This window comes from Rhinolophus ferrumequinum, chromosome 17 (genome assembly GCF_004115265.2).
Source record: "Rhinolophus ferrumequinum isolate MPI-CBG mRhiFer1 chromosome 17, mRhiFer1_v1.p, whole genome shotgun sequence".
Classification (NCBI taxonomy): Eukaryota; Metazoa; Chordata; class Mammalia; order Chiroptera; family Rhinolophidae; genus Rhinolophus; species Rhinolophus ferrumequinum.
Window position 1 is genome coordinate 29,868,026 of NC_046300.1, and position 26,105 is coordinate 29,894,130.

General features: G+C 36.4%; 1 protein-coding gene across 8 annotated transcripts in view; it reads left to right on the top strand.

The window, feature by feature from the left end:
- Positions 1-26,105, top strand: part of TBC1D5 (TBC1 domain family member 5) — a 510,030-nt gene that overhangs the window by 422,382 nt on the left and 61,543 nt on the right. For 6 of the 8 annotated variants that reach the window (XM_033133071.1, XM_033133070.1, XM_033133068.1 and 3 more), the window contains 3 exons: positions 5,618-5,703; positions 20,944-21,224; positions 25,336-25,401. In XM_033133071.1, coding sequence (XP_032988962.1) covers positions 5,618-5,703; positions 20,944-21,224; positions 25,336-25,401 — 433 coding nt within the window. The remainder of the gene's footprint in view (positions 1-5,617; positions 5,704-20,943; positions 21,225-25,335; positions 25,402-26,105) is intronic. The other 2 variants (XM_033133074.1, XM_033133076.1) reach the window with 1 other exon arrangement.

Sequence of the window (26,105 nt, forward strand, 5' to 3'; positions counted from 1 at the left end):
TGCTCTCCAGCTCCAGGACACTGGTGCCCTGGCATCTCTGTACTTGGATGCATTTAGGTTATCTCGTTTCCGTTACAGCGTATTAAACTAACTCCTCTTCCATGGCGGAGGTTTGCCCACCTGTCTCCCCTAAAACACCTGCAACATATGTTTGCATAACCCTGTAATGCTTTGCCTTTGGGGTCCTGAGAAATTCCCCCAGAGCTTTTTGCTTATAAACAGCTGAGCAATTCGTTTTTCTAATGATGGTTGCTTTCTCCCAGCATTGAAGCAATAACATATTCACTAAAATAAGAGTCTCATTTTTCATCAAAGAGAAGCGTTAGACATGTTTTTACAGTGCTGTTTCTCCTGAGCTTTATGTTTTCCCCTTTTCTAATCTGGCATGCTAAAAATTAAGGGTTGGTAGCGAAATATTAGGAGACAGAAAACTAAGTAATCCTTCATTTGTCACATGTTTTATTTTTTTCATGCCAAACATGTATAATATTATAAATCAATCTTTTCTATTAAGCAAGTGCTACAGGAACTGTATCAGTTTAATTTAATGTAAAAATCATGACCGATAAACTATAGAAATGATAATAATTTGGATATATTGAAGGAAATCACTTCAATTACTGTACATAATAAGCTGGCAAACAAATGTGCATTAATGGCATAGGATGGTTTTACAATTTTTTAAAAAATTTAAAAATTGTTCCTATTCTGAGAAATAAGACAGCCTTTCTTCCCACATACGAGATCCAGTGCACATGATATGTTTTCCAAAATATGTGTGTTTGCTTTTTAAAAATGTATTGTTTAGAAGAATCTACCCTAAATTTAAGTATGATTGTGAGGCATAGGAAGCATCACTTTGTCTTCCTATTTGTTGTCGTCATGGATTTTAAGTTGAATAACTTAAAACTCTGCTCTCCGATTAAATGTCTGTTTGTCAGTGCTCAGTGGAATCACAAGGTCATCCACAAGCTTCCATTTCATTGAGTTTTCATCAAAAGCCCGGTCCTGTGCTATCCACTGAACACTCGTTGTCTCGTTTAATCCTTAGCACAGTTTTGCCTATGAGGAAACTAAGAGCTAGGAGTGTCATTACTCCTCACAGAGGCTCCGCTCGTGGTGAGTAGAGCAGGGACCCAAGCAGGAGCCCCCCTGACTCCTCATCCCCTCCCTCACCGCCTGGCATCCTGGGTCTCAGAATGGTGAGGGTGTTATATTTAGCCCAGTTCCTTTGTTTTTAACGTATAGCTTTAAGGCTTCTTTAGCTCCTACTGATACATTCATAAATTAGAACAGGGATCACTGGAATGGCTTTTCTTTCACTCTTTTCAGTTGTGCCTGTGTTTATAAATAGCTGGCCCTTAGAAAAGCTGTGCTGTTCAAAACATTCTGAGTACTTAAGGATTTTTTTTTTCCTTCTGGAGTCTCCATATAATGATTCAAAAGGAGATAATCATGTACAAGTGAGGCATAGGAGTAAGGGGGTCAATCTGGAAAGTACTGTTTGTAGGGACCGTTGTTAGATGAGTTTGATCTCACAAGGCTCAGAACAGGGAAAATTGTCACACACTATCATGTAGTTAATTTTGCTTTTTGTAACATCTTGTAGTTAGTGTGGTTAGCCTTTAAATGTTTGTATTCTACCACGAAAACTGAATTGGAATAGCATGAAGAGGACAAGGGTGGTAGGAGGTTAGAGGGCTATATGCTGATGTACAGACTTCCATTACACAATAGAGCAGCGGGGAGCTGGCCACCATCAAAAGTCACACTCAGTGAGGGACAGAGTGTTGTACCTGAAATTACATTAAGGAGCAGCTTATTGTGACTACTGCTGTTGTAATACAGACCTAGAAGTGAAGAACGTTAGCTAGAGAACAGGTTAGATAGATATCAGTTTTATCCCTCACATTGATTGGTGTCCTTTCAGCACTATTTATAAATTGATTTTGTGGTCATGCCAAGTTAACACAAATGGTTTGGAAATTCAGAAGTACAGCAGGGGTTGGGTTTTGTTTTGTTTTGTTTTTCCATATAGTTCCCTGTTGCATAATTATTTCTACCACTATCTATTCTGCTTCTTTAAGTCATTTAGTCCGCAAGGCTTTAATGTGCATCCCCAGAATTCAGCTTGTCTATGCCATGGGTGGGATTTTCAGCATTCTTCTTACATTGCCATGAAATAACATGCTGAAGACAAAGCTTTTAGAAGAGCTGTAACAGCTTGTTAACAGAGAAGAATTGAGCGCTACTTGGGAAGTTAACTAGCTGCAGTCCTGTAGATTTATTTCAAGTCCATCCGTGTTGGTCTAGGAAACGCATGGTAAACCCAGGGTAGACTGAATTTGTGAATTCTGCATTTTCATCTATAATACATAGACTTCCGGATCATGGAACATAATTGATATTCCTCTGTACACAGACCAATATAAGTTAAGATATGAATACCATTTTGCTGTTTTTCTATCAAAGAAAAATTCAGCAAAACAAAAAGTTTTTTAAAAATGTACGTTGGTTTGGAAAAGCTTATAATAGCTGAAATAATGACCGTGTAAAAAGTGGGTTTAAAATAATTACTAATTGTTCCAATCCAGGGAAAGGCATGATAAAAAAAAATTGTTGACTTATTGTGTCCTGTACAATGAGAAATTACAACTGTTACGTGGTCTGGTCTTTCTTACATACAGAGTTTTACATATGTAGAATTCTAGTGGGTCCCATATTTTAGAGGAAATTCCAGAACTTTAAAAATTAAAAATCAGAACTATTATATTCTATAAAATTGTATTTGGAAAATATCCTTTAAAATAAGAAAAGCAAGTTCGTCATTTAAAATATTTCGGTTGCATAAAGTTAGGATTCTGCTCATTTAATCTCATCTCCCTAAGGAAACAACTGTTATCATTTTGGTGCATAGTTGTGTGAAAAGATACTGTTCCAGATTTTCTTGACTTTTTAAAACTTGATTCAGAAGAGATAAAAAGAGTAATTAAAATTTAGAGGAGAATTATAGGTATGTTGAAGAACTGTCAGTACTGAATCTTAGTATATAAAAGTATTTGTGCCCTTGCTATTGTTCATGTCTATACTTGCTGATTTTTAAGCCACACATTGGTTTCCATCTTTCGTTTTGTGCTGGCCATTACAGCCGCATTTAACGACTGAGCACTGCAAGTGTGACTCGTCCAAGTTGAAATGCACCATAAGTATAAAATACACACTGGATTTCAAAGGCTTTCTACAAAACAGAGAATGTGAACTATCTCAATAGTGTTTTTATATTGATTACATGTCAAAATGACAATATTTTGGACATACTGAATTAAATAAAATATTAAGTTTAAATACACACACGTTTCTTTTTTCTTTTAATGTGGTTGCTAGAAAACTCTTAATGCAAGCATATGAAGCTTGCATTCATGACCCACGTTGTATTTCTGTTGGACAGTGATGGGCCAGACCTGTATGTCTACATACTTATGTTTTAGTAACAGCCTCATCATCTCAGGCAGAAAACCCTATTGAATAACTTTCTGCTGTAACCTCTGATTTTATTTTCTTAGATTTGAAATGCTGTTTTTCAACATCATCTTTTGATTCCTTTTTTCTGTCGGTATAGTGGTACTTTAAATTGCCTCTTCCCTTTGATACTAGTAAGTCTCCCAGGAATTTAAATAGGCCTCCGTGAAAGCAATACTTGAGCCTCATTCATATATTCAAGTTAGATCATTATTCCTAATAATGGCTTTAAGTGCTTAGATAGATCAGCACTTCGTGTCTTGAATTGCTTGTCATTTCTTTATAAAGATGTTTCAAGAAATTGCCCCATGCAGTCCCCTCTTTCATTCTTTTAGAGCAAAAAAAAGTAACATAATCCTTTATTATTTTGTTGGAAGTCAGAGAAGAGAAGTCTTTTATATTAGCAAAAACAAAATGCATTTCCAGGTATTGAGAATAAAGAGCAAAATTAGTCATGAGTGATAGTCCTGTGAAAGTTAATTTTTAAAATAAATCCTGAATGCTACTGACAACCTGCCGATGGCTTTAACCTCTATTTTATTTTCCCATTATACTTGGGTCCAGGTTGCTATCAGCTACCATGAGGAAACCTATGTAATTCCTAGAGAGAGAAAAGTTGCACTGTTAGACTTAATAGTATGGTAGTCATGGAAGCATCAGTTATCTTCATCAAGGCAATTCAGATTTGATTATTGTAGAACTGTGTTGAATACCAAACCAGTGGAGTAGTAGCTGGAGCTAAATCAAGGGATTGTCATTTTTGTTAGATGATTGGGGCTGACTTGGAAGAGATTTGAAAGGGTTGAGCTGTGTAAATATTCTCTTTTCAGCAGAAAAAGAAAAGGTCCATGATGGCCATTAAGATGCAGCTTGTTAGCTTGATGAATTTCAAACTATTTAACCTTAGCAATTATATACCCCCGCCTACATGCAAGTATATCAGTGTCTTGGGATTACATCTCCAAAGATTGATATCAAAACATATTGGTAATTTTCTATTAAGATAAAATGCAGCTTTTCTGTGTCTAGCTAGAGCTCTCAAAGGACCGGGAGTGCTCTGGTTCAAAATCCTAGTATATTAACTTGAATTATATACTCAGTCGAGCATTAGAACACATTTATTTATAATTTTTTAACTTTTAAATGAAATATATATAACATTTTAGAGATGATGATATTCATTTAAGTTATGCTTTATTAATATGTTACACTTTCATAAACTAGAAATGTATTTGTCTCGTTTTTCTTTGGCTATGAGAAATTTGATATATTTAAATAATAGACACATTAAATTAGTAGCAACACATTTAAATAGACGCACCCAACCTATGATTCAAGGACATTTCTTCAGTGTTTATAAATGATATTAAATGCCAGAAAGGACAGTGTATTCTTACTGCTTTTATGAAAATGTGCATTGGTCAATTTGCTTTTGTGTTGTGATGGTACCCTGCGAATGTCTCCACTACCTGGGCACTTATTAAACTCGTATATAAGAAGAGATGACAGAAATTGCCAACTTTAGAAGAATTGCTGAATACTTGAAGTAGTTTATTCATTTTAGGAGAAGAAAGACTCGGTGTGCCATCTAGTGGGCATATTTAGCATTCTGGGTATCACAAAGTAACAGATCCTTACTCAGAAATTCCTCCAAAATGCAGCTTTCTTGACACTTTGTACCTCTCAGCCCGTAAGCATAGACTGTGCTCGTGTTACAACTCATACAATTTTTCAGTTTTGTTGTCATTGTATCTGATTGTATTTTGAAAAGTCATATTGATAGTGATTGAAATCATCAAAAATAGATCTAAGGACAGGAACAAATCTATGTGCACTATGAGACAAAGAAAAATATATTAAAACAATTTCAGTCTTTAGGGCTATGATCATTTAAGGCAAAACAACAATAAAAGCAAAACCCAACCTCACTAGTTATTAAACTTCATTATTATATGAAGTTTATTATTTTTTATGTGAAGTTTATTATTATTTTTTCTGAAAAAACATTAAACAATTGCTTTGTCCTTTCATATGTTAATGTATAATTTAAACAGCTTTATACATTTTAATTTCTTTCTTTTTTTTTTTTTTCCTGTAGAGAAATCCAAGACCTGTGACTTATCAGTTCCATCCAAATTTAGATTATTACAAAGCACGGGGAGCAGATCTCATGAATAAAAGCCGGTAAGTCCTCTTTCTCCAATGAAAGTTATAAGCCATAAAGATATTCTCAGAGATCATCAGGAAATACTACACATTTGCTGAAAATTATTTTCCAGATTGTAACATATCAATGGTTAATGCATATAATGAATCTTTGTTAAATAAATTATCCAAGTGTTTTTAAAGGCATAAGAAAATGATACATATTGATGTCAGTGATGAGATGAAAATATAAATAGATATAAGAACACTGGTTACAATTTAAAGTTAGGCAACTTCATTTTTCTAACACTAATAAACCCGAATAAATTGTGCCTACTTGTATAATCTCTTTCTAGATCCTTGCTGTTGATTGAAAAGAGGCAGTTCTATGATATATTTTTAAATTATTTCAGTAACAAAATTAAAATTGAGTTTCCCAACTGTCTTTAGAACTACACAATAAGCTTATAAATGCATCTTGTGTGTGCATTTGTGATTACATACATAGAAATTTTAAGGGTCACTGTAGGAATAAAAAAACATTAAAATCCTACTTTTAAAAGAAATTAACATTGGCATAAAGGGTTGATGAACAGTTTTGTTCTTTCATAATACTGTACTCAGATGTCTCAAGAGTTAACTTGTCAAACCAGAACTATCGCAAATTAGAATGTAATTTCAAACTTTACTCTGGGAGACTAAAATGTTAGTAATGATAAATGCTGCCAAGTTGTCCAAATTTTCTTCTTTAAGCATTTTGCCTATGTGCTAGCTTTTCTTCAGGAGGATTCCAACAACCTAAATATACATTTATGGAGTATGCATACACAATGCGTTCTGCTCTTACTTGGAGAATTGAAGACATAATCCCTACACATAGAAATTCATAGTCTAAAGGGTGAGAAGAAGTTTACAAGAAAGTGCCTAAATTTAAACTTATATTTTGAACCCTGTTTTATTGTAATGTTGTTTCACCTATCCTTGATTGAAATCTGTCACATATCTTGATGTACTTTGTAATTATGGGACCAGATTTATAGCCCTTGAGGCTTCTCTGAAGCCCTTTTCTGAATGTCCATTTCATCTGATTCTTGTTTCACAAATAAAAGGCTATTCCGTATGGTCACTTTGTTTATTTTATTTAGCCAAATTTTAATGAGTGCCAGACTCATTATTCTAGGCATTCAAGATCCACAGTGAGGAAACCAGACAAAAATCCCTACCCTCAGGAATCATACAGTCTAGTCATTTGTATTTCCTTCCTGTATGTCAAGTATTTAATTTTGGTATATTTAACAGAACAATCAATAACTTATATTGATTTTAGGTACTTCCTTCATACAAACTCTTTCTAACTGGAGTCCCTTCTTTTCTTCCCTATCTTCTCTGCCCCCCCACCTGCCAGATTACTTTTCACACAATGTCCAAAGAACTCTCAGTCTACAGCAGATTCCATCACAGCCCCACTTAAAGCCCTCCAAAGGCTTCCTGTCACCCTTGATAAACCAGTCTTCCTCCTGCGCCCCTCCCTCTCTCTTTGACCTTTCTCTCCTTCCGCTCTCCCCTTCTCTTCACTCCCTTACTTGCACTTTGCCTGGGTCCTTTGCACTTAACTCCTCCCTCTTCCTGCAGCGTTCCTCCCGTCCTCATCTTCCCTTGCGTCTGCATGATTGAAGGCTCAGCCCAAGCAATCATGGCAGAGGCCACTCTTCACCTCTCTATTGTCTTCCCCTCCCCTAATCCCTCTCTACCCCACTGCCCAATCTTATTTTGTGGATAGCACTGCTTACTAACTGAAGTTACATGCTTCATGTATGTATCTATCTATCACCTGTCTCCCCATCTTCCCCACTGAAACCTAAGCCCCCTGAGGGCAGGCATTTTGTCTTACCACTTAATGCCTGGCATTAATTAATTGTTATCACAAAAAATAAATAAAGGTGTCTGGAGGAAACTTTTGGATGTAATAGATATGCTCATGGTGTAGATTGTGGTGGTGGTTTCACAGATGTCAGTTGTACCTTAATAAAGTGGTTTAAAGTGAATAAATGAGTGAATGAGTGAACGAAGTTGCACTGGTGAAGACGCATGGATGCACTTAGTCACCAGTTGAGGGAGTATAAATTGAGACAAACTTGATAATCTTGCCCAAGAATTCTTCCAATTCTATATGTAGCCCTTATTCCGTAGAAGTTTGTTATCGTGTCACTACTTTTATCCATGTTCAAAACCACTGTAGCTGTGAAACCTTTGGTAAAGTCCCCATTTAGCTATTTAAGTCCTAAGATGCTTTTACCAGAAGCCTTTCAGCCACAATTAGCCTTGCAACTACTTTCTCAGCTGTTTAGAGGCGTTAATGCATTGAGGCTGTCATTGAGCAGCAAGACAGATAGTGGGGATGTGTATACTCCCGGGGGACCCCTGCACTGATCAGGAAATAGAGCGTAGACATCAGATAGTCAGCCCCCTGCACACAGGGAAGCAATACCTGCTCCATCTATAGCAATGGACTTCTATTTGTGTTGCCTACCCAAATAAGGGACGAGGATGCAAAGATGACATGTGATTTCATGGATAAGAATATCTCTAGAAATCAAGAAGCCTGATTTCTCTTCTCTGCTTTACCATGGATTGCTGTAATTAAGTCTTGAAAAGCAAGTGCCTAGGTATTTTAGTAGTAGATTTTCCTATTACGTGTGTGGGTAATATTCACTGTGCTCTGATTTTACTTACTTGCAAATTTCTTTTTAAAAATGGGAATTGACATTTTCTCATTCATTTAACTTTTCAGCTCAGAACAACAATTTAATACTCAAATCTTGCTCCTATTTTAATAACCAGAAATTGTTGCCATATATATAATAAATTAGACACGTCTTTCTGAAGATTGGTCACCATATATGTGTGTGTGTATATATATATATATGTATATATATATATATATATGAGGGCGTTTATGAGGATGATGGCGAGGAGAATGGTCCAGATCGTTTCCACTTCTTGTGCGTCCATTGTGCTGGTGTGAGTGAGGCTGGTTGTTAGCATGAGTATAATGAGATAATGTATAGCACTAAGGAGCTAATTAGGAAAACAATCATTAGTGTGTGGTCATGGAAATGTAGTAGTTCTTCTGTGATGGGTGATGTGGCATCTTGGAAGCCTAATTGAAAGGGGTACGCCATGGAGCTGTAAAGGGTTTTAACCTATAATTTAACTTTGACAAAGTTATGTAAATTTTACTAATATCTCTCTGGTAGAGAAAGACATAATGGATATGATGTTGGCTTGAAACCAATACAAGGGGATTCGATTCCTTCCTTTCTTATTTTGGGTTTACGTAGGTGGGCTCTTCGAATGTGTGGTAAGGTGGGGGACATCCGTGCATTCACTCGAGGTTGGTTGTTGTAAGTTCTACTGTTGATACTTCTCGTTTTGATGTGAAAGCTTCTCATGCTATGGACACTATTAGGATTACTGCTGTGAGTGAGATGAATGATCCTATAGAGGATACTGTGTTTCATGTTGTGTAGGCGTCTGGATAGTCGGAGTATCGTCGTGGTATTCCAGATAGGCCTAAAAAGTGTTGAGGGAAGAAGGTCATGAGTAGTCATAGAACAGAATTTTATAGTTTTTAAATACTGCAATCTCTTATACTAAGCGTAGAATCACATACACTGTACCTTGTTTACTCCAGAACATTCATGGATTTTCTGTTTCGAAAATGACACAACACAATTTCTCAAAATGTGTAATTCTTTCTGGTTTTCAGAGGTGATGAAATAATGGCACCTGAGTTAACAGTGCCTCAAGAGCGTGTCACTCTATCTAGTAGTGCCTTTTTAATGGCTCTACAACTGTAGGGTTTTTTTTAACTTGCTTGAGCAATTTCATATCACCAGAATTAGATATTTCATTTGATTAAATTAGGCCTTGATAGAGATGGAAGAAACCAAGCCTCGTTCCTGGTCTCTCCACTCAGCAGCTCAGCAATAATGTTCTCTGTGCTAACATTCCCAGGCTTCCTCTGTCCCGTGTCAAACCTTAGTTTGAACAACTTAATTGAGATCAGTGATGAAAGATTCCAGAATTATAATTCTGGCAGGTCGGCCCTCTGCAGAAGGCCCCTTGTCAGGACCTCTGCATGGGATCTAAGAGGAAGCCAAGCTCCAGGGAAGGAAAATTCTAACAGTGAGGTTTCCTGGGCTTAGAGGCTGTATCCCACGTTCCTCAGCTGGGCTCCCTGTGACTAAGAGCTGATAGCATCCCATCCGTTCTTTTTTTTTTTTTTTTAATTAAAGTTTACTGGGGTGACAATGGTTAGTAAAGTTACATAGGTTTCAAGTGTACAATTCTGTAATATGTCATCTATATATCACATGGTGTACCCGCATCCCATCCATTGTTAACCAAAGAATGCCCGGTGGCTAGTAGTTCTCCATCTGGCCCTGGGGTCAGGATGTGCCTCAGCTTTGCAGTGCTCCTCCCAGGCCTGGCCTAACAGCAACGTCCTTAGAAAGTGCAGGATGCCAGCATGCACAAGCGTTCTTCCAACAATTGTGCTCCTGCACAGTAGAATATGAGAGAAATTGTGAGAGCAGGGGCCGCATCTGTCTTCTTCATTGCTGTTTCCTCAGTGCCTGGCACAGAGAACAAATCCAAATATCGTGAAATAAATGAATGGTTTTTAGCTTCAAATACAGGGTAACTTATACTGATGTCAGAGTCTGGATCTTGGAGTCTTCATATTCCCAGGGCCTAGCACGGTACCTGCCGCTGTTTGTAGTATTCAGTGACTCTTAGTTTAATGCCTGGGTAAATAAAGACAGTTTTGGATAGCCAAAAGCCATCATAAAATTCTCTTGGACAGTTTCCATTTTATATGGTGTGACCATTTTACATGACCATTTTATGTGGTCGACAACACTTTTTGAATCAGGCTTTATTATATTCACTTACAATGACTACATTTTTTCACAAGTTTTTTATTGCTAAAATATGGTAAAGAAATATAGGCTGCTAATATCCCCAAAGCCATGAAGCCAAGAAGTCCATGGTTATCAGTGTTAGTAGTTAATTGGCTAATCAGAATTTCAAAGGACTCTGATTTTTACATAAATGTAATTTTGTGATATTTTTGTACTGTAAACATATCTATGTCTGAAGTGCTCTTCCTGTTGTATTAAAGAGAGTTGTTAATTCCTAACCAATTCAGGTAAAATCTTAACACTATCTTGTATCTAGTCCAGAGTAAATAGCTCTTTCTCCTTTTTCAAAAACATATGTATAAATTTTACAATACACAATCTTGAGTGTCAGCCTCATGCGCTTATCAGTTGTGTATGCCCATGTAACCACCAGCCAAAACAATATATCTGGAGTGAATATTTCTTACACCTGAGAGTACCCTCGTGTCCTTTATAGTCCAGTCCAACCCCTCGTCCCAAGGCAACCACTTTCTGATTTCTATTACCATATATTAGTTTTGCCGTTCCTTGAGCTTCACATAATTCGTGTCTAGCTCTTTTTGCTCAACATAATGTTTTTTCAATTCATCCATGTTGTTGAATATCTATGTTGTTGCATGTATCACTAGTTCCTCCCTTTAGAATGTATTTCATTATATGATTATACCATAAATCATTTATCTCTTCTCTTGCTGATAAATACTGGCTTATTTCCAGATTTAGGCTGCTATCAACATTCTTATACAGCTGTTTTGATGTTGTTGTTTGTTCTTGTTCTTGTTGTTTGTGGGTATATATTTTTCTTTCTCATGAGTAAATACTTAGAAATTGGATTTTTCTATCAGATAGGTGTATGCTTAACTTGATAAGAAACTACCAAAGAATAATTATACAGTTTTTTCACTCCCATCGGGAATATACGGGGGTTCTGATTGCTCTACGTCCTTGCACAAATCTGCTATTATCAGTCCTTTGGATATTTTCCATTCTAGTTGGTATGAAAATGGTATCTCATTGTGGTTTAATTTGAATTTTCCTGATTACTAATGATGTTGATCATCTTTTCTTAGCATATCAGTAATTTGTATATCTTTTTTTGTGAAGTGTCTATTCAAAAATTTTGCCAATTTTTTATTGGTTGTTTGTCTTTTATTCTTGGTTTGTAGGAATTCTTTATATATTCTGAATAGGAATCTTTGTCAGATATATGTACTACAAATTGTATTTCCCAGTGTGTTGCTTGCCGATTCATTTTCTCAATGATGTCTTTTGATGAGCTGACAATTCTTATTTCAGTGAAGTTAATTTTATCAGTTTTTTTCTTTATACTTAGTGCATTCTGTTTCACGTGTAAGAAATTTTTGTCTACCCTTAGTCTCCATTGTTGAGGGTCCCCAACACCACCCTCAACTTCAAGGATTCACTAGAAGGACTCACAGAACTCAGAAAAGTTATTATCGTTACAGTATATTATGGTAAAAGGATACAGATCAGAATCAGGAAAGAAAAAGAAAAAGGTGGGAGTCTGGGAGAAACAAGGTACAAGTTTTCAAGTGTCCTCTCCAACTAACTATGAAGATATATAATGATTCTCAAAGTGAGGGAAGAGAGGGGAAGAGGGCAAAACTACCCCACAAGTGGGCGTCTCAGAATTATATCCTCTTCCATTCTGATGTGTTTCCATAGGCCCTAATCCTCTACCGACACTGCTGTTAGGAACCACAATTACGGAGGGGAGAGCTTCATATCCCTCAGATACATTGGGTCAGAAAATAAGTTGTTGAAACTACCACTCTAGAAATAGAAACTTCCGTGTTTATTTCTATAGGTACCGTATATCTTGGAGAGCTTATCTAATGATTTTATACACTTTGGTTAATGCATAATTGCTTATTATTTGTTATGTTAGTAACGAGTGTTATAAATTGTGTTCAGGTCCAATTAGGTAAACTCCACAACCTAGCTTATGTCCATGCACTCAGCAGTGCCAGCCTTTTAATCCCTAACAAGCACTGCTCCATTTGCTTCACATCATATTGACAAAAATTTACCTGCCACATAGAAAATCATTAAAGTCTATAGCTGAAAGGAAACATGTTTCACTTGAAAGTCAGACTCCTAAGGAATAAGTAATACAAGCTAACTTTCATCATCTAGTTTGAATAAAAACCTATAAAACCTAGAGCTCCTTGAGATGTGGTATAAGTTCATTTTCTAAGGTAACAGAAACCTTCACAATATGGCAAATTAGAATTAGATACAAACGTCTTTCATTGAAAAAAAATTTGATGCACTCAACTTCAAAGATAGAGAATTAAAGAAAGTTAGAAAATTCATTTTACAGAATTTGAAGCCTTCAACTTACAGAATTTGTAAGTATAAGTGCGTCATGAATGTTGGCTCAGTCGTTAGAATCAGCTTGAAAAGTACTTTGTTGCTACCCTGAGAGCTGTTTTAAATTTCCAAATAAAAGATTGATGTCTATAAGAATAAAATAAATAGGAATCATAACCCATTCAGGGTAGGTCAATAATAACAGACTAGAAAAGTTCAGGAATATAAAGAGAATATTGTTTCTCTCCAAAAGTCAAAGTCACATATTTATTGTATATATAATATCTCTATATATATCTGTATAGAGAGATACTCATGGATATATATATATATATATATATATGACGTCAATTTACTTTTCCAACTACTTTTTGCACTTAAGAAAATAATTTTAAAATAAGTTATAAGTTTTTTATGGTGGAATAAAAGTATAAGTAGATCGAGGTGAGAAAATGATAGGGAAAAAAAGGAGTCTATGTTAGAAAGAAAAGGGAAAAGAATAGAGAAAAAAAGGACTGGGAAGAAAGATGAACAGAGAGGAGAAAGGAGGGGCAAAAAGAACAGAATAGAAACAAGGAAGCTGGGCTAACAGGCCCCTAAGTCTGGAGATGGGCTTTGCTCAGCGTTCCTCAAAGGCCTAGACTAGTGGACAGGCCTCTTATTTGTTCCTGTCTTCTCCACAGTGTCATGAAAGTGATGGTAGAAGCCACGAGTCACCGCAGATTATAAACCCTTAGGGTTGGAGAGGGACTTTCATTTAACCTTGCCTTTCCCCCATCCCAGGATGAGGAAGCCTGTGTGTCTGAAGATGATTTTTCAATCTCTACTTACATAGTTACAGAAATGGAGCACTTGCTATTTTAAACGGAGCCTATTAAATCATTAGAAAGGATTTCCTGTGTCATAGCTTTTTAACTGTCTTCTGTTACTTTTTGTAACTTTTGTAACTCGTATCAGTCTTTAAAGCCATGCAAAAAAGGACTGCTTTCCCTCATGGCAGTTCTCACCGTGATACAGGACTTCTCCCCAGCTTTTTCAGCCATTCCTCTTCCAGCTTAATTTTTATACCTCTCCTCTGTTCCACTCCATTTTATAAATACAAAACTCAGTTCTGTCAGAAATTAATGTGTCACCAAGAGCTGTCTCCCATAGTTGTCCAGTTACTGCCTGCAATGTGGGAACTCATCTAGTATTTTTAGTCACATGTTTATATTTAGTTAATGTGAAAGGATAATATGTATTTACTATCTGTTGATACCACATTTACTTTTGAAGGATAGTTTTGCAGGGTACAGAGTTCAGGTTGGTGGGTTTTCTTCTCAACACTAAATATTCTCTCCACTCTCTTCTTGCTTTCATGGTTTCTGAGGAGAAGTTGGATGTGATTTTTATCTTTGCTCCTCTATAGGTAAGGTGTTTTTACCTCTGGCTTTTTTTCAGGATTTTCTTTTCTTTAATGTGATTTTCTGTAGTTTACAAATGATATGATTAAATATAGTGTTTTTGGTGTTCATCCTGCCTGGTGTTTTCTGAGCTTCTTGATTCTGTGGTTTGGTGTCTGACCAAACACATTAATTTTGGGGAAATTCTCAGTCATTATTGTTTCAAATATTTATTCTGTTCTTTTTCTTCTCTTTCTGGTATTCCCATTATGTGTGTGTTACACCTTTTATAGTCGTCCCACAGTTCCTGGATATTCTGGGTTTTTTTCTCTTTTCTTCTGTTTGCTTTTCAGATAAGGGAGTTTCTAATGAAATGTCCTCAACCTTAGAGATTCTTTCCTCAGCTGTGTCCCTTCTATTAATAAACCCATCAAAGACATTCTTTGTTTACGTTTCACTATTTTGTATTGCTGTCATTTTTTTTTCTTCCTAGAATTCCCTCCTCTCTGCTTGCATTTCCCATCTATTCATGCATGCCATCTACTTCATCCATTAGTGCCCTTAGCATTTTAATCATAGTTGTCTTAAATTCCCAGTCTGGCGATTCCAACATCCCTGCTATATCTGAGTCCTATTCTGATGCTTGCTAGGTCTCTTCAAACTGTGTGTTTAGTACTTTTTTTTTCTTCCTTTATAGTTGGACATGATGTAGTAGGTAAAAGGAGCTGCTGTTAGGCCTTTATTACTGTGGTGATACGGGGTGGGAGGAGAGGAAGCATTCTGTGGTCCTATGATTAGATCGCAGTGTTTCAGTAAAGCTGTGCCTCCCGACTGTGAACTTCACACATGCCTCTCAGCCTCCCTCCCCAACTTAGGTGGGACAGGATGGCTAGTGTGGGCTAGGGTTGGGTATTTCCCTTCCCCAGGTCAGTTATGCTCTGATAAAACCCCAACAAGTTAGACTCTGTTAAATAGTTTCTCCTGAGGGCAGGCCTTGTTAAGAAGAACAGAGTGCTCTGGTGTTTTTCAAAATGGTTTATTTTACCCTTGCCCTGCTGGAAGCACAGTTTTTTTCCCATACTTACCATGAGAACCTGGTAGAGTTCCAGGAGGTAAAACTCACAAAAGTGTGGGCACCCCCAACCATGACTGAGTCCCCTTGGAGTTTTTAATCTCTCAAATTTGTCCACACTGAGCCTCTACCAATTCGCTAACTACAGCTCAGATTTCCCTATCCTGGCACTGGTCATCGTGCGTTTCTGCTCATGGGTTTTGCTCTACGTAGTAAGCTCTGTATCTGCATTCATCTGTCAGTCTCTCCAGTTTGGGGAAAGCAGTTTGCCCGTGACCTCACTTGTCTTACGGATCTAAAAATTGTTGATTTTTTTTAATTTGTTAGGACAGAATGGAGATTTCTAAGCTTCTTAGATGCCATACTGGAAACCAGAAGTTCACTCATTGACTATTAGTGCAGCCCAGGAATCTTATTATTCTTCAGCAACATCACTGTGGGTTTATATTAGCCTTATAGACGTAACCAAAACATTAATGTTTGGGAGTTTGATTTTGTTTTTTATGTATGAACTCATGTTAACCTATGCCTCCCTATTCTATCTGTAATGTCCAGTTGTAAAAAGTTTTAACCTGAATGCATAAGATTTTGTTTATCTTTGTTAAATTTTATCTCTTTAATTCATTTCTCATGCTAGCCTATTGAGATTATTTTAAATTTTGATTATTTTATGTAATATAGTACCATGTTTCCCCAAAAATAAGACCTAGCTGAAAATCAGTTCTAATGCGTCTTATAGTAAAATAATGTAATGTAATATAATATAAGACCGGGTCTTATATTAATTTTTGCTCCAAAAGACGCATTAGAGTTGATTGTCTGGTTATGTCTTATTTTCAGGGAAACACGGTAGGTGTCTCTGCAGCCTTTGGTCTCAAATTCAATAAGCACATGTTCTCTTTCTTCAAGTCACACAATTATAGAATTTTCTATCTAAAAGGGACCCAGATATCGTATAATTCACTCCCCTTGGCTTAAAGATAAGGAAATTTAGGTCCAGAGTGCAGGCTGAATATCTCTCCCACGTCACACAGCTCATTGACAGATTATGACGGGTGGGTTGGGGGTGGGGTGTAAGGCTGGTGAGCAGGTCTGTGAACCAAATCTGAGACACATGTCATCACCAGAAACCCGTGGTGGGTGCTAGAACATTCAACAATACACTTGAGGTACAGTTGTTCAACTGTAACTGACCATGCGTTATCCTCCATTCTATCCACTGGCACTGACATACCTTGATAAAATCTCACAGACTTTCACACCTCAGACAAGAAATAAAGTTGCCTTAGAATGACTTGTTTTTAGTGAACCGTATTGGCTAATTGTAATAAACTACAACCATTTCCAAGTAATTAGTAAGAATATTTGTATAAGCCAGTCTATTTTCCAGTTCATGGTTTCTACATCCTTTTGAAAAATCTGAACATTTCTCCACTTCCATTCTTCTGTTGTTTCTATTTTTAGTCAGTAAGACAAAATGAGTAATGAATTGGAACACAAACAGACCCAACTATCTGATATTTTAAAATGTAGCTAAGTAACAATTAAGTCAGGAGACTAGAAAATGTGGAGGAAAAACGTTGATGCTATTGCTATAATCAGGTGCAAATGTATAGCTTTAAATGCTTTTATGTGGAAAGAAAGAAAATGAATAAGGAAATGAATGGATGACTGAATGAATGAACCAAGCATTCAACCTTTAGAAACACAAGAAAAGAAATAATAAAAATATAAATTAGAATATAGAGAAAAATAATTTAAAATAAATTAAAAACTCATTCTTTAACAAAAATATAAACTAGCATCTAACAAAATTTTATTGCAAAGTGAAATAAACAAATATTAGATACTTAATATCAGACCTAAATTATAAATCTATAGGTAGAAAGGAAATAAACCTGGTAGTATCAGGATTTAGACCAGGAAAGGAAAAGTTGTAGAAAAGTTTTACAGAATTGATGTGATAATTTTTTTCTTTTTTTAAGCTTCAGAAAGGTTTTAGAAGTTGAATGAAAATAGTTCATGACTCTGGTAATTAAGAAGGCATTGGAGACCCTAGAAGCTCTTTTGGTAGAGTACAGGTTAGAAAGCCAGGCTGCCAAGAGATCAAGTAGGTAATTAGAGGCTAGGAAAAGGCAGCAATTTTTAGAGTTTCAGAAACTGAACAAAAGGGGCCCCACAGTGAAGCCAGGTTGGGTTCTCGTACACGTGTTTTGAAGGCTCCTTGGATCTTCAGAAAAATGCCCTTGGTTACTGATTGAACCTGCTAATTGATTATACCAAGGGTAATTTCTTGGCACAATGTTAGAACAATCCCTCCTAGATGGTACTATTTTTAATAATAGTATGTAGTAGACGACTGTAATGAAAGACTTTGATTACACAGAAGTTGTTACTCATTAGATTTGATGTCTAATATCTTGTTAACTCCAAAGTTCTCTCTTTATTTCAACACTATTTACATATTGCACTTTATCTTTAATCCAGTTCGATCCTCACTGTCCGTCAGATCTCTAACTGCATTAATTTTCACTAATTCAGCACACATGACTTAATAGAATACATCGTAGGCAATAATGATTGTTACAAATTGTTTAGTTTTTCTTGTGAAGAATACTGCTACTCATATTTAAGATCTATATTAGCTAACTCTGGCCTAAAAATTGTCATGCTTGAAAGGCAGACTATGGACACCATGCTTTCCTTAGAAGTGCATGGTTTACAATGTACAATTGTTTATATCTGAAAATACATAGAGTCACCTTCATTGGTTGTTTTTAAAAGAAAATGTTTTTCTGGAAGCTATGGGTAATGGATGAGGGGGAAATTGGTTAAAAACAAAAAATGTTTAAAAAAGAAAAACAGTGCTCATCCCCTTTTAAGAGCTATTTAGATGAAAAATTGCTCCGCATGAGCTTGATCTATATGTTTTTCGTGGTTATTAGTAGTAATGAAGATGCATTAACTGTATTCTCTTGATAATGCTCTGGCAGTTTTTCAGTACTTTTATCAACATATAAATTTTACAACTGGCAATATGGGAATTTGACTAGTACATTTTTGTTTATAAGAAAGGGTAACAACATTATAACTTCTTCATATCTGTGAATTATGAATCTTGACTGGCAAAGAAGCAAAACTAAAATGCAGTAGAACTTCATTCAGTATCATGATAGCTCTTCTTTCTACCACTACTCACAAGAAATGGGACCGAGTGGAACACGGTGCCAAAGGTGAATGCCTTCTTAATCTAGAATTTATGAGTTCTTTTCGTTTCATTCATTCTTTTGCTCAATAAACATGTATTCAGTGCCTTCTCTGTTAAGCTGTAGTGCCTGTAAATTGAAAACGCTCTCCTTCATAAGGAAGCAACTGAAAACGAAGTAAGTGGTGCATAATCCCTATATATCCTTATCTCTATTAGGAAATGTTATTTTCAATAATTTTTGGATGGACATTAAATAGCCCAGTTCTTTAAAGATGAAACTTGATGCAAAAAGAACCATTTGAAAAATGAGTTTTTGACATTGTACTGAGTTATAAATGAACAGATCTTTCTTTTATAATGCTGAATTCCAGGTTTTCAATTTGATTTGTCCTATCTCTAAAGCAATGTCTCTAATATCTAGCCCATAATATCAGCTAGTACCATTAGAACAAACGGTATGGAAGGAAGAAGCAGAGTGTTCTTTCCTTTTTATTATAGAACTATGGATCAGTTCAATTTTAGAGCTATATGTAGTAATGCCAAGGATACGGCTGTCATATGAAAAGTAGGAGAATTACTGTGTAAGTGCTGCCAAGTACATCGAAGAGAAGGAAGTGATAGTAAAATTCAAGTTAACTAAAATCAAATAAATGGATCCCTCAAACTTGATTTTCAGTTTCCCACTTTTATGAAAAAGATGCAATATGTGAGGTAATAAGCTTCTATTAATGATTTGAGCAGTAAAAATATAAACTTTGGTATTGTCATAGAGATGGACTACCTCTAACAACTAAAATAATTTATAATCATAACTGGTCTTCAAAATACTAGCCCTGGAATACTTCAACGTTATGAATCATATGAACCATTATGAATCAAGATTATAAATAAAGTAATCATTCATTTAACAAATGTCCATTTGGTGTCCTCTGTTTGCCAGATAGTTATAGCACAGGTGCTTTCAAACCAGGAAAGCCGAAAGAAGTTTGTAAAGGGAAGGGAGTGCTTACGGGAGTTAATTGCTGCTGAGAGGTCAAGTAAAGAATGGACCTTTGGCTCTGCAGGGTGGAAGTCATTGGTGACTTTGAGCAGTGGATTCAGAGCAAAAGCAAAGAGGCCACAACTAGACCTTAGTGGGCCAAGGACTGAAGAAACAGAAGTAGCACTTTAAGAGACCCTTTGGAAAAAATGTTGTGAGGAGGGAAAAAAGTGGGATGGTAGCTAGAAAGGAGGGAGTGTTCAAAGGAGAAGTTAGTGCACACACACACACACACACACGCACGCACGCACACATCATGGTTGTATGATGATGCAGGAGAGGGAGATGCAGGAGCAATAATCTCGAAAGGTCAGAGGAGATGAGATCAGAGCATGAATGGAGACGCCAGCCATGGCTAGGAACAGGGACTCTTCTTCCACTGCAATAGGTAAGAAGACAAGGTATAGGTAGATGCAGCTGCCATTTAACAAGTAATTATAAAACACTTATTTGTGCTAGGCAGTGACAATACAGTAGAGAGACAAAAATCCTTGTCTTCATGGAACTTTCATTCTAGTGGAGATTGGAGGAAGTGGATAGATAATAACCAAAGATGTAAAATATGTAGTATGTCGAGTGATTTCAAGAGCTATCACGAAAAGTAAAGCAGGGAAGTGGGAAAGGAGCGTATGGAGTGGGGTGGCAGGGGGTGAGGGTAGATTGCAGTTCTCGTGAACTGGGCACTTGGTGTAAGCTCTATGAATTTACTTCGTGACCCTCAGACACATGTATTTGTCAAAATCAGATAAAATATGACCATGCCAGGGCTTGTGAAAAACTTACTCTCAGCCTCATTTCACAGGTGCCCCCTTCCTTGGGTAGCCCAAGGTTTGCCCTGCCCTGTACCTCTCCTTTATAGTCCTCATCAGAGGTTTTAATCACACATTTATTTATGTAATTATTTGAGTAATATATTTCTTCTCTACTAGACCCAGAAGCTGCAGGAGGGGAACTATGTCTGTTTTGGACAATTGTATCCCCAGAAACTAGCACAGTGTTGACACAGACCCTCTTTGCTGAATGAATGAGTGAATGAATGAGTGAATGAAAAGTATAAAGACTATTTTCCATACATCACATCTTTCAGAATCTTGCCGTGGTATTAGTGTGTAGTCACTTTTAAGTTTTCACTTCTCAGTTGCTGTAGCCGATCTGGTAAATGGCCGTTTTCAAAGCAGATAAAGTATGTTTTTATACCCATGGAGTATGTGAAATAGTGTGAAATAGAATTGTGCTCTAACTTAAATAATGTCTCTCCACCACTTTCTGTTTTTTTACAGGACCAATGCGAAAGGCGCTCCCCTGAATATAAATAAGGTCTCTAATAGCCTGATTAATTTTGGAAGGAAGTTGATTTCTCCAGCAATGGCCCCGGGCAGTACGAGTGGCCCTGTACCAGGAGGCAGTGGTGGCAGCCCCTCCGCTGCTGTGCTTCCCACCAGGACATTAACAGAGGTCCCCAAGCAGCATTTGCAGCAGCAGCATTTGCAGCAGCAACAGCAGCAGCAGCAGCAGCAGAGGCTGATGAAATCGGAAAGCATGCCAGTGCAGTTGAACAAAGGTAAGGAAAAAGTACTAGGACATCTAAGGGAAACACTCCAAGGAGAGCCTGGGATTTCTTCACCTGCCTGTGATAAACCAGCCTCCCAGAAATAGAAATGAATGCAAAATTTTTAAAGATCCATTTATTGAATCCTTTCTAAGTTGGATGATCAGATACTATATTGTTCTTAATTAAGAACATTTTACAAGGTAATTTGTTAAAGTATTTTTTTTAACATTTCTATCCTGGTATACTTGGGTTTAGTCCTGTGGATGCCCATAGAGCATGGCACAAACTGGCACAACACAGAACTTGAAATCAGTTGACTGTGATCTCTGCTGCCTTGTGTAATAATGCCTCTGACTAGGAGCACCTGCCATGGGAAGTTGTGCTGGGCTTTCCTATCGCAGCATTCATCCTTGCAGCTGGTTTGGAGGAAAGGTGCTCCTAGGCTTGCAGTCTATTCCAGCTGTTTTACCTCCGAGGTATACGAACTGCAGCCTTAAGGAGGGAACAAAAGCAAAACAGAATCTGAAGCAGCCCAAGTCAATGCCTGACTGAGACCCTGCACTAAACATTAGAACCACAGCCTGTGAGAGCAGAGGAAACTTGGGAGACGACCCGCCCCAATCCCAGTCTCTCATTTAACGAGTGAGGGCACTGCAGTTGGCAGCCGGCAGGGCCTTGTGCTGCTGAGCTCCTTTCTGTTTCCGGGTTTCTCCAGTGTTTACCTCCCTCATGTATTGTATTCCTAAGAGAACCCTTCCGGTTCTTACCCAGAACCTTTATACTCTTATGTCCCACTTCTTTTCAGAGACATATGTATTAAGTACCCCTACTCATAGCAGATTAGAAATAGCTACATTTATTTTTAGTGGTAGGACTATGCTAGCTATACTATAGAAGCAAGAAAAAGTAACATGATGGCAGAAAATCTACAAAAATCATTTCTGAGACCTCACAAAGCATAGGTTCTATAGCCATTTGATTTCAGGGCAAATACCCTGCCGAATGTGTCATTCTTGTCTGAAAGGGATCCCTGTGTTACAGCCATGTTCAGTAACTGGTGTTGACAGTAACAATGAGTGACATGGAATCAGTAGGAAGACTTTAAACTATGTTCCATATACTCTGTTTAAGAAGAGTGCATCCAAAATTATTAAAACATTTTAAAGTACTGGCATTTAAATTGGTAAACTTAAGTTAAATAAGGCTTTATTGCCCCAGTGATACAAATTAATAAGTATTATTCAATAATGAGCGTGTGTGTTCTTCCATTAGATGCCTCATGTTATCTATCGTTGCCTGTATGACGTATTAAACTTTATATAATAGTATTTAAATTTCTATTAGAATACTCAGTTTACCTACATAAGAATCTCTGTTTAAAATTACATTCTTCTCCTTTAATGTAGAGCTATCACACATGATTTAAAGAAAAGGAGACTTCAGATCATTAACATGTTGTAAATGTATTTTAACGCCAGGAGACATGCCCACTTACTGAATGGAAATGAATGTTATTTTTATATATTTCTTAATTGTACTGTTTTATTGTTCTAAACAAATATGATTTCAATATTGCTTTGATAACAAGCTGTAGTCAGTAGTAATTCTGACTGATGGCAGGCAAATGAGTCAGAGAATCTCTTAATGCTGTAGCTTAAATTTTCTGAGGAACCAAGCCAAATGACTATAGAAATATAAAGTTGTGTCTCGAAGGAAATGTCAAGTATTAATATCACAGTAAGTGAGAAAGGAAGTGCATGAGGATGGAACAATTGATGAAAACGAAGTCCCCAGTTATAAGAAGACAACAGAGCACTTAAGCAAAGTGTTTGGAACATGAGTAGCACTCGGGCCTTTTGTAACAGATCCCCATGCTGAACGCAAGTGGGCTTGCTTGGCAACTCTTCTCTCTTTTTCTTTCTGGTTTGTTCTTCTGTCACTCTACAAAAAGCTTACCTTCCTATTAAAGATAAATATTCCTGTTGATGCCCCTCCCTGCATAAAGGCTTGAATAAAATAGAGTAAAAGGCAGAGAGAACAGTTCATACACGTAGAAGCTAGTGCAGGGTGATGCTCTTCCTTCTTTCCCTCACCAATGAACTGAAAGCAGGATCCTGAAGCTTTCTGACCCTGCTTCCTCACCCTGAAATCAGAGGTTAGGGTTTATCCCTGAGGAGTCTCCTGCTCCAAAAAGCGATGGTTCCTTTGGGTGAAAGATATATTTGTTAGCTCTACAAAAATACGTCTCCAACATTAGTTCTTTAAAGCTGGTGTTTCCCACAAGGAGCCTGTGCTATGACACCGACAGATCTGCAAGTGTGTCACAAGACTGTGTAGTAGAGTGAGCACAATGTACAACGTTCAGCCTATCAGGAGGCTTGTGTTGGAATACGACTTCTATCTCAGAACAGAATCATCTACTTAGTGCCTTTGAGGAAAGATAATGTAATCGCCTTTTTAACTATACTCTGCTGGAAAATTTGAAAGTTGTTTTGAAAAATGGTTGTTTATAAAGATGAAAATGCTAATGGTTTTTGTAGGTTAGTTAACTCTCAATTATTTTTGCTTATATAGGGGAACAGTTGCATGGAAAACCCCAAATCCATGTATATGTTACTTGAAATGCATTCTGTAGTTTGTGTTGGGATTGGGGTCATGAAGGAAGGAAGAGGAAACACAGAAGGTCCTCCATAATTTTCCTGACAATATTTAATATTAAAATTATTTCTTTTCGGTCTTTAAATATACACTAATAGGTGATTCAGAGCAGCAAACTAAAATGGGTTGCAAGCACAGAATTGAAAAATCTCCTTCAAATATGGAGAAAGTAGGCACACCATTTATCAGTGGGTAAAGAGTTAACTATAGTATGAAAATTCAGGACCTTATAAGTTCTGCTAACAGCTATTTATCACTTGTTTGGAGTATTTATAGATTTTATTGCAGTTATAGGAGAATATAAATATGTGTACCGTTAATTGATAGAGACAATGTAATTACAGCCCAGTGATTTCCAGATGAGCTGGCCATGCTGTAAATCTTAATTGAAGCAAGTGGTCAGGCACTGAGGGTATGTTATGTTAATTCAAAAATGGATTTTTTACTATTGTGTAAAAACTATAGGGGAAGCAAGTCTATTGATCATACATGATCATACATAGAAAATATGGTGCCTTTTAAGAAGGCTTGTTTTTTAGCTTGTTAATCTCAAAATAACATAGGCCTTCAGATGCTGATATATCCAGAGGATTATTCTATTGACAGTGACTGCTTAATGCTGAACTTTGTCATCCAGGAGGGAAATCAAAGAAGCAAAAAATCTTCCTTCTGAATGGTAGTGCATTTCAGTTCTTCACAGAATTTCCTCTGTTGCCCCTTTTCCTTTCAATTCTGCGTTCTTAAAATATGCTCCTTTCCCCCCGTTTCCTTTGTCTATTTTTTTTGAATTTGAACACTTCTTTATTTTAAGCATTTACTGCAGGTCCAAATTGTAAATGAAATCTCGCCTGTAATAAGTGTATCAAGTTTAAAGGGTATGCAGTTCACAGATTTATTTTTACATGTTGACATTTATAAGTGCATGTGGTAACTTTTGAAATCTTTTCAATACTTAATATGAAATTAGAACTTGTTTAAGACTTTATCTGATCACTGAAGAAATTGGTTTCAAGTTTAGTTAAAAATAAATTATGCCAGTTATAGGAGGAAGTCAATTTCAAAAAAAGTGCTTATTTATTAATTCATATAACTTCCTTTTGGATAAAGAGCTTTTCAAAATATATCCTCATATATAAAAAACTGAAATTTGTAACATAATGAAATCTGCTCAGCAAAATCTTTTGATTGCTAAAGTTTCCTGTACTTTAACAGATATTTGTTTTATACTTTACTAGAAACTTATGTGTTTTTTTTCTCATTAAGCTTTTTAGGAAATATTTTTTGAAAGTATTTCCTTTTAAAAATATTTTACATTAATTTTCATGAGATTACACTGTATTTTCTGTTTTACTTTATTTTTAGTAATTAGATTGATAAATGTATTACAACATTAAGTATGAAAGAAAAGTTGATTATATTTTCCTTTTTGTGAATTCTAATTACTTTTTCTTATGAAATCCAGGCGATGTAGTTACAGGAAGCGATGCTCAGGTTTCTGTTCCTGTCCAGACTCTAACTGACCTCCAAGGTACAGTTACCATGGCAACATAGTGTATCTCTTTGCCTTCAGTATTATCATTGCCTAATCCAACACTCCATTTTTCTTTTTGCCCACCCTCCATTCACTCTGTCTCTCAGATCACTACCATTGTTCAGCCACTGAGTGGCACTGCTGTTTAGAACAAAAGTCCCGTCTCATGTCATACCTTGATAATCTGGCTGGGATGTGGATTTTCTATTAAGTTTGCACCAGCCTCTTTCCTTGCAAAATATGATCACTATATTTTGTGGTTATTTTAACATTACATTTTATTTGGCAGCTTACACCAAGGTGTTCTTTTAGTTGCATAGGTGCTCTGTGACAGTAACTGACAAATTAGTTCTGAGATTACATGATGTATATGCTGTTTGTATACATATTATGTATGTGTTAGCCAGAGTACTTGTTATATTTCACTTAAAAGAATCGCAAGTTGATTTTGTGGTAAGTTTTTAAGTACAGTGTTTGTATTATGAATCATATTAACGGAAAGTTTGGTGTGACAAATCTCCATATACAGTAACTGGCAGTGATTTAAAATAAAAAAGATAACATTTTAATATCATAATCGTTTGTTCAAAAATCTAGAAAAAAGTTTAAGAAATACAAAATAATGGTAATCCATATTTTTCATCTCCTGTGGAATTTAAAAACATATAAATATTTTAAATGGCAGCATTAATCTTTTATTA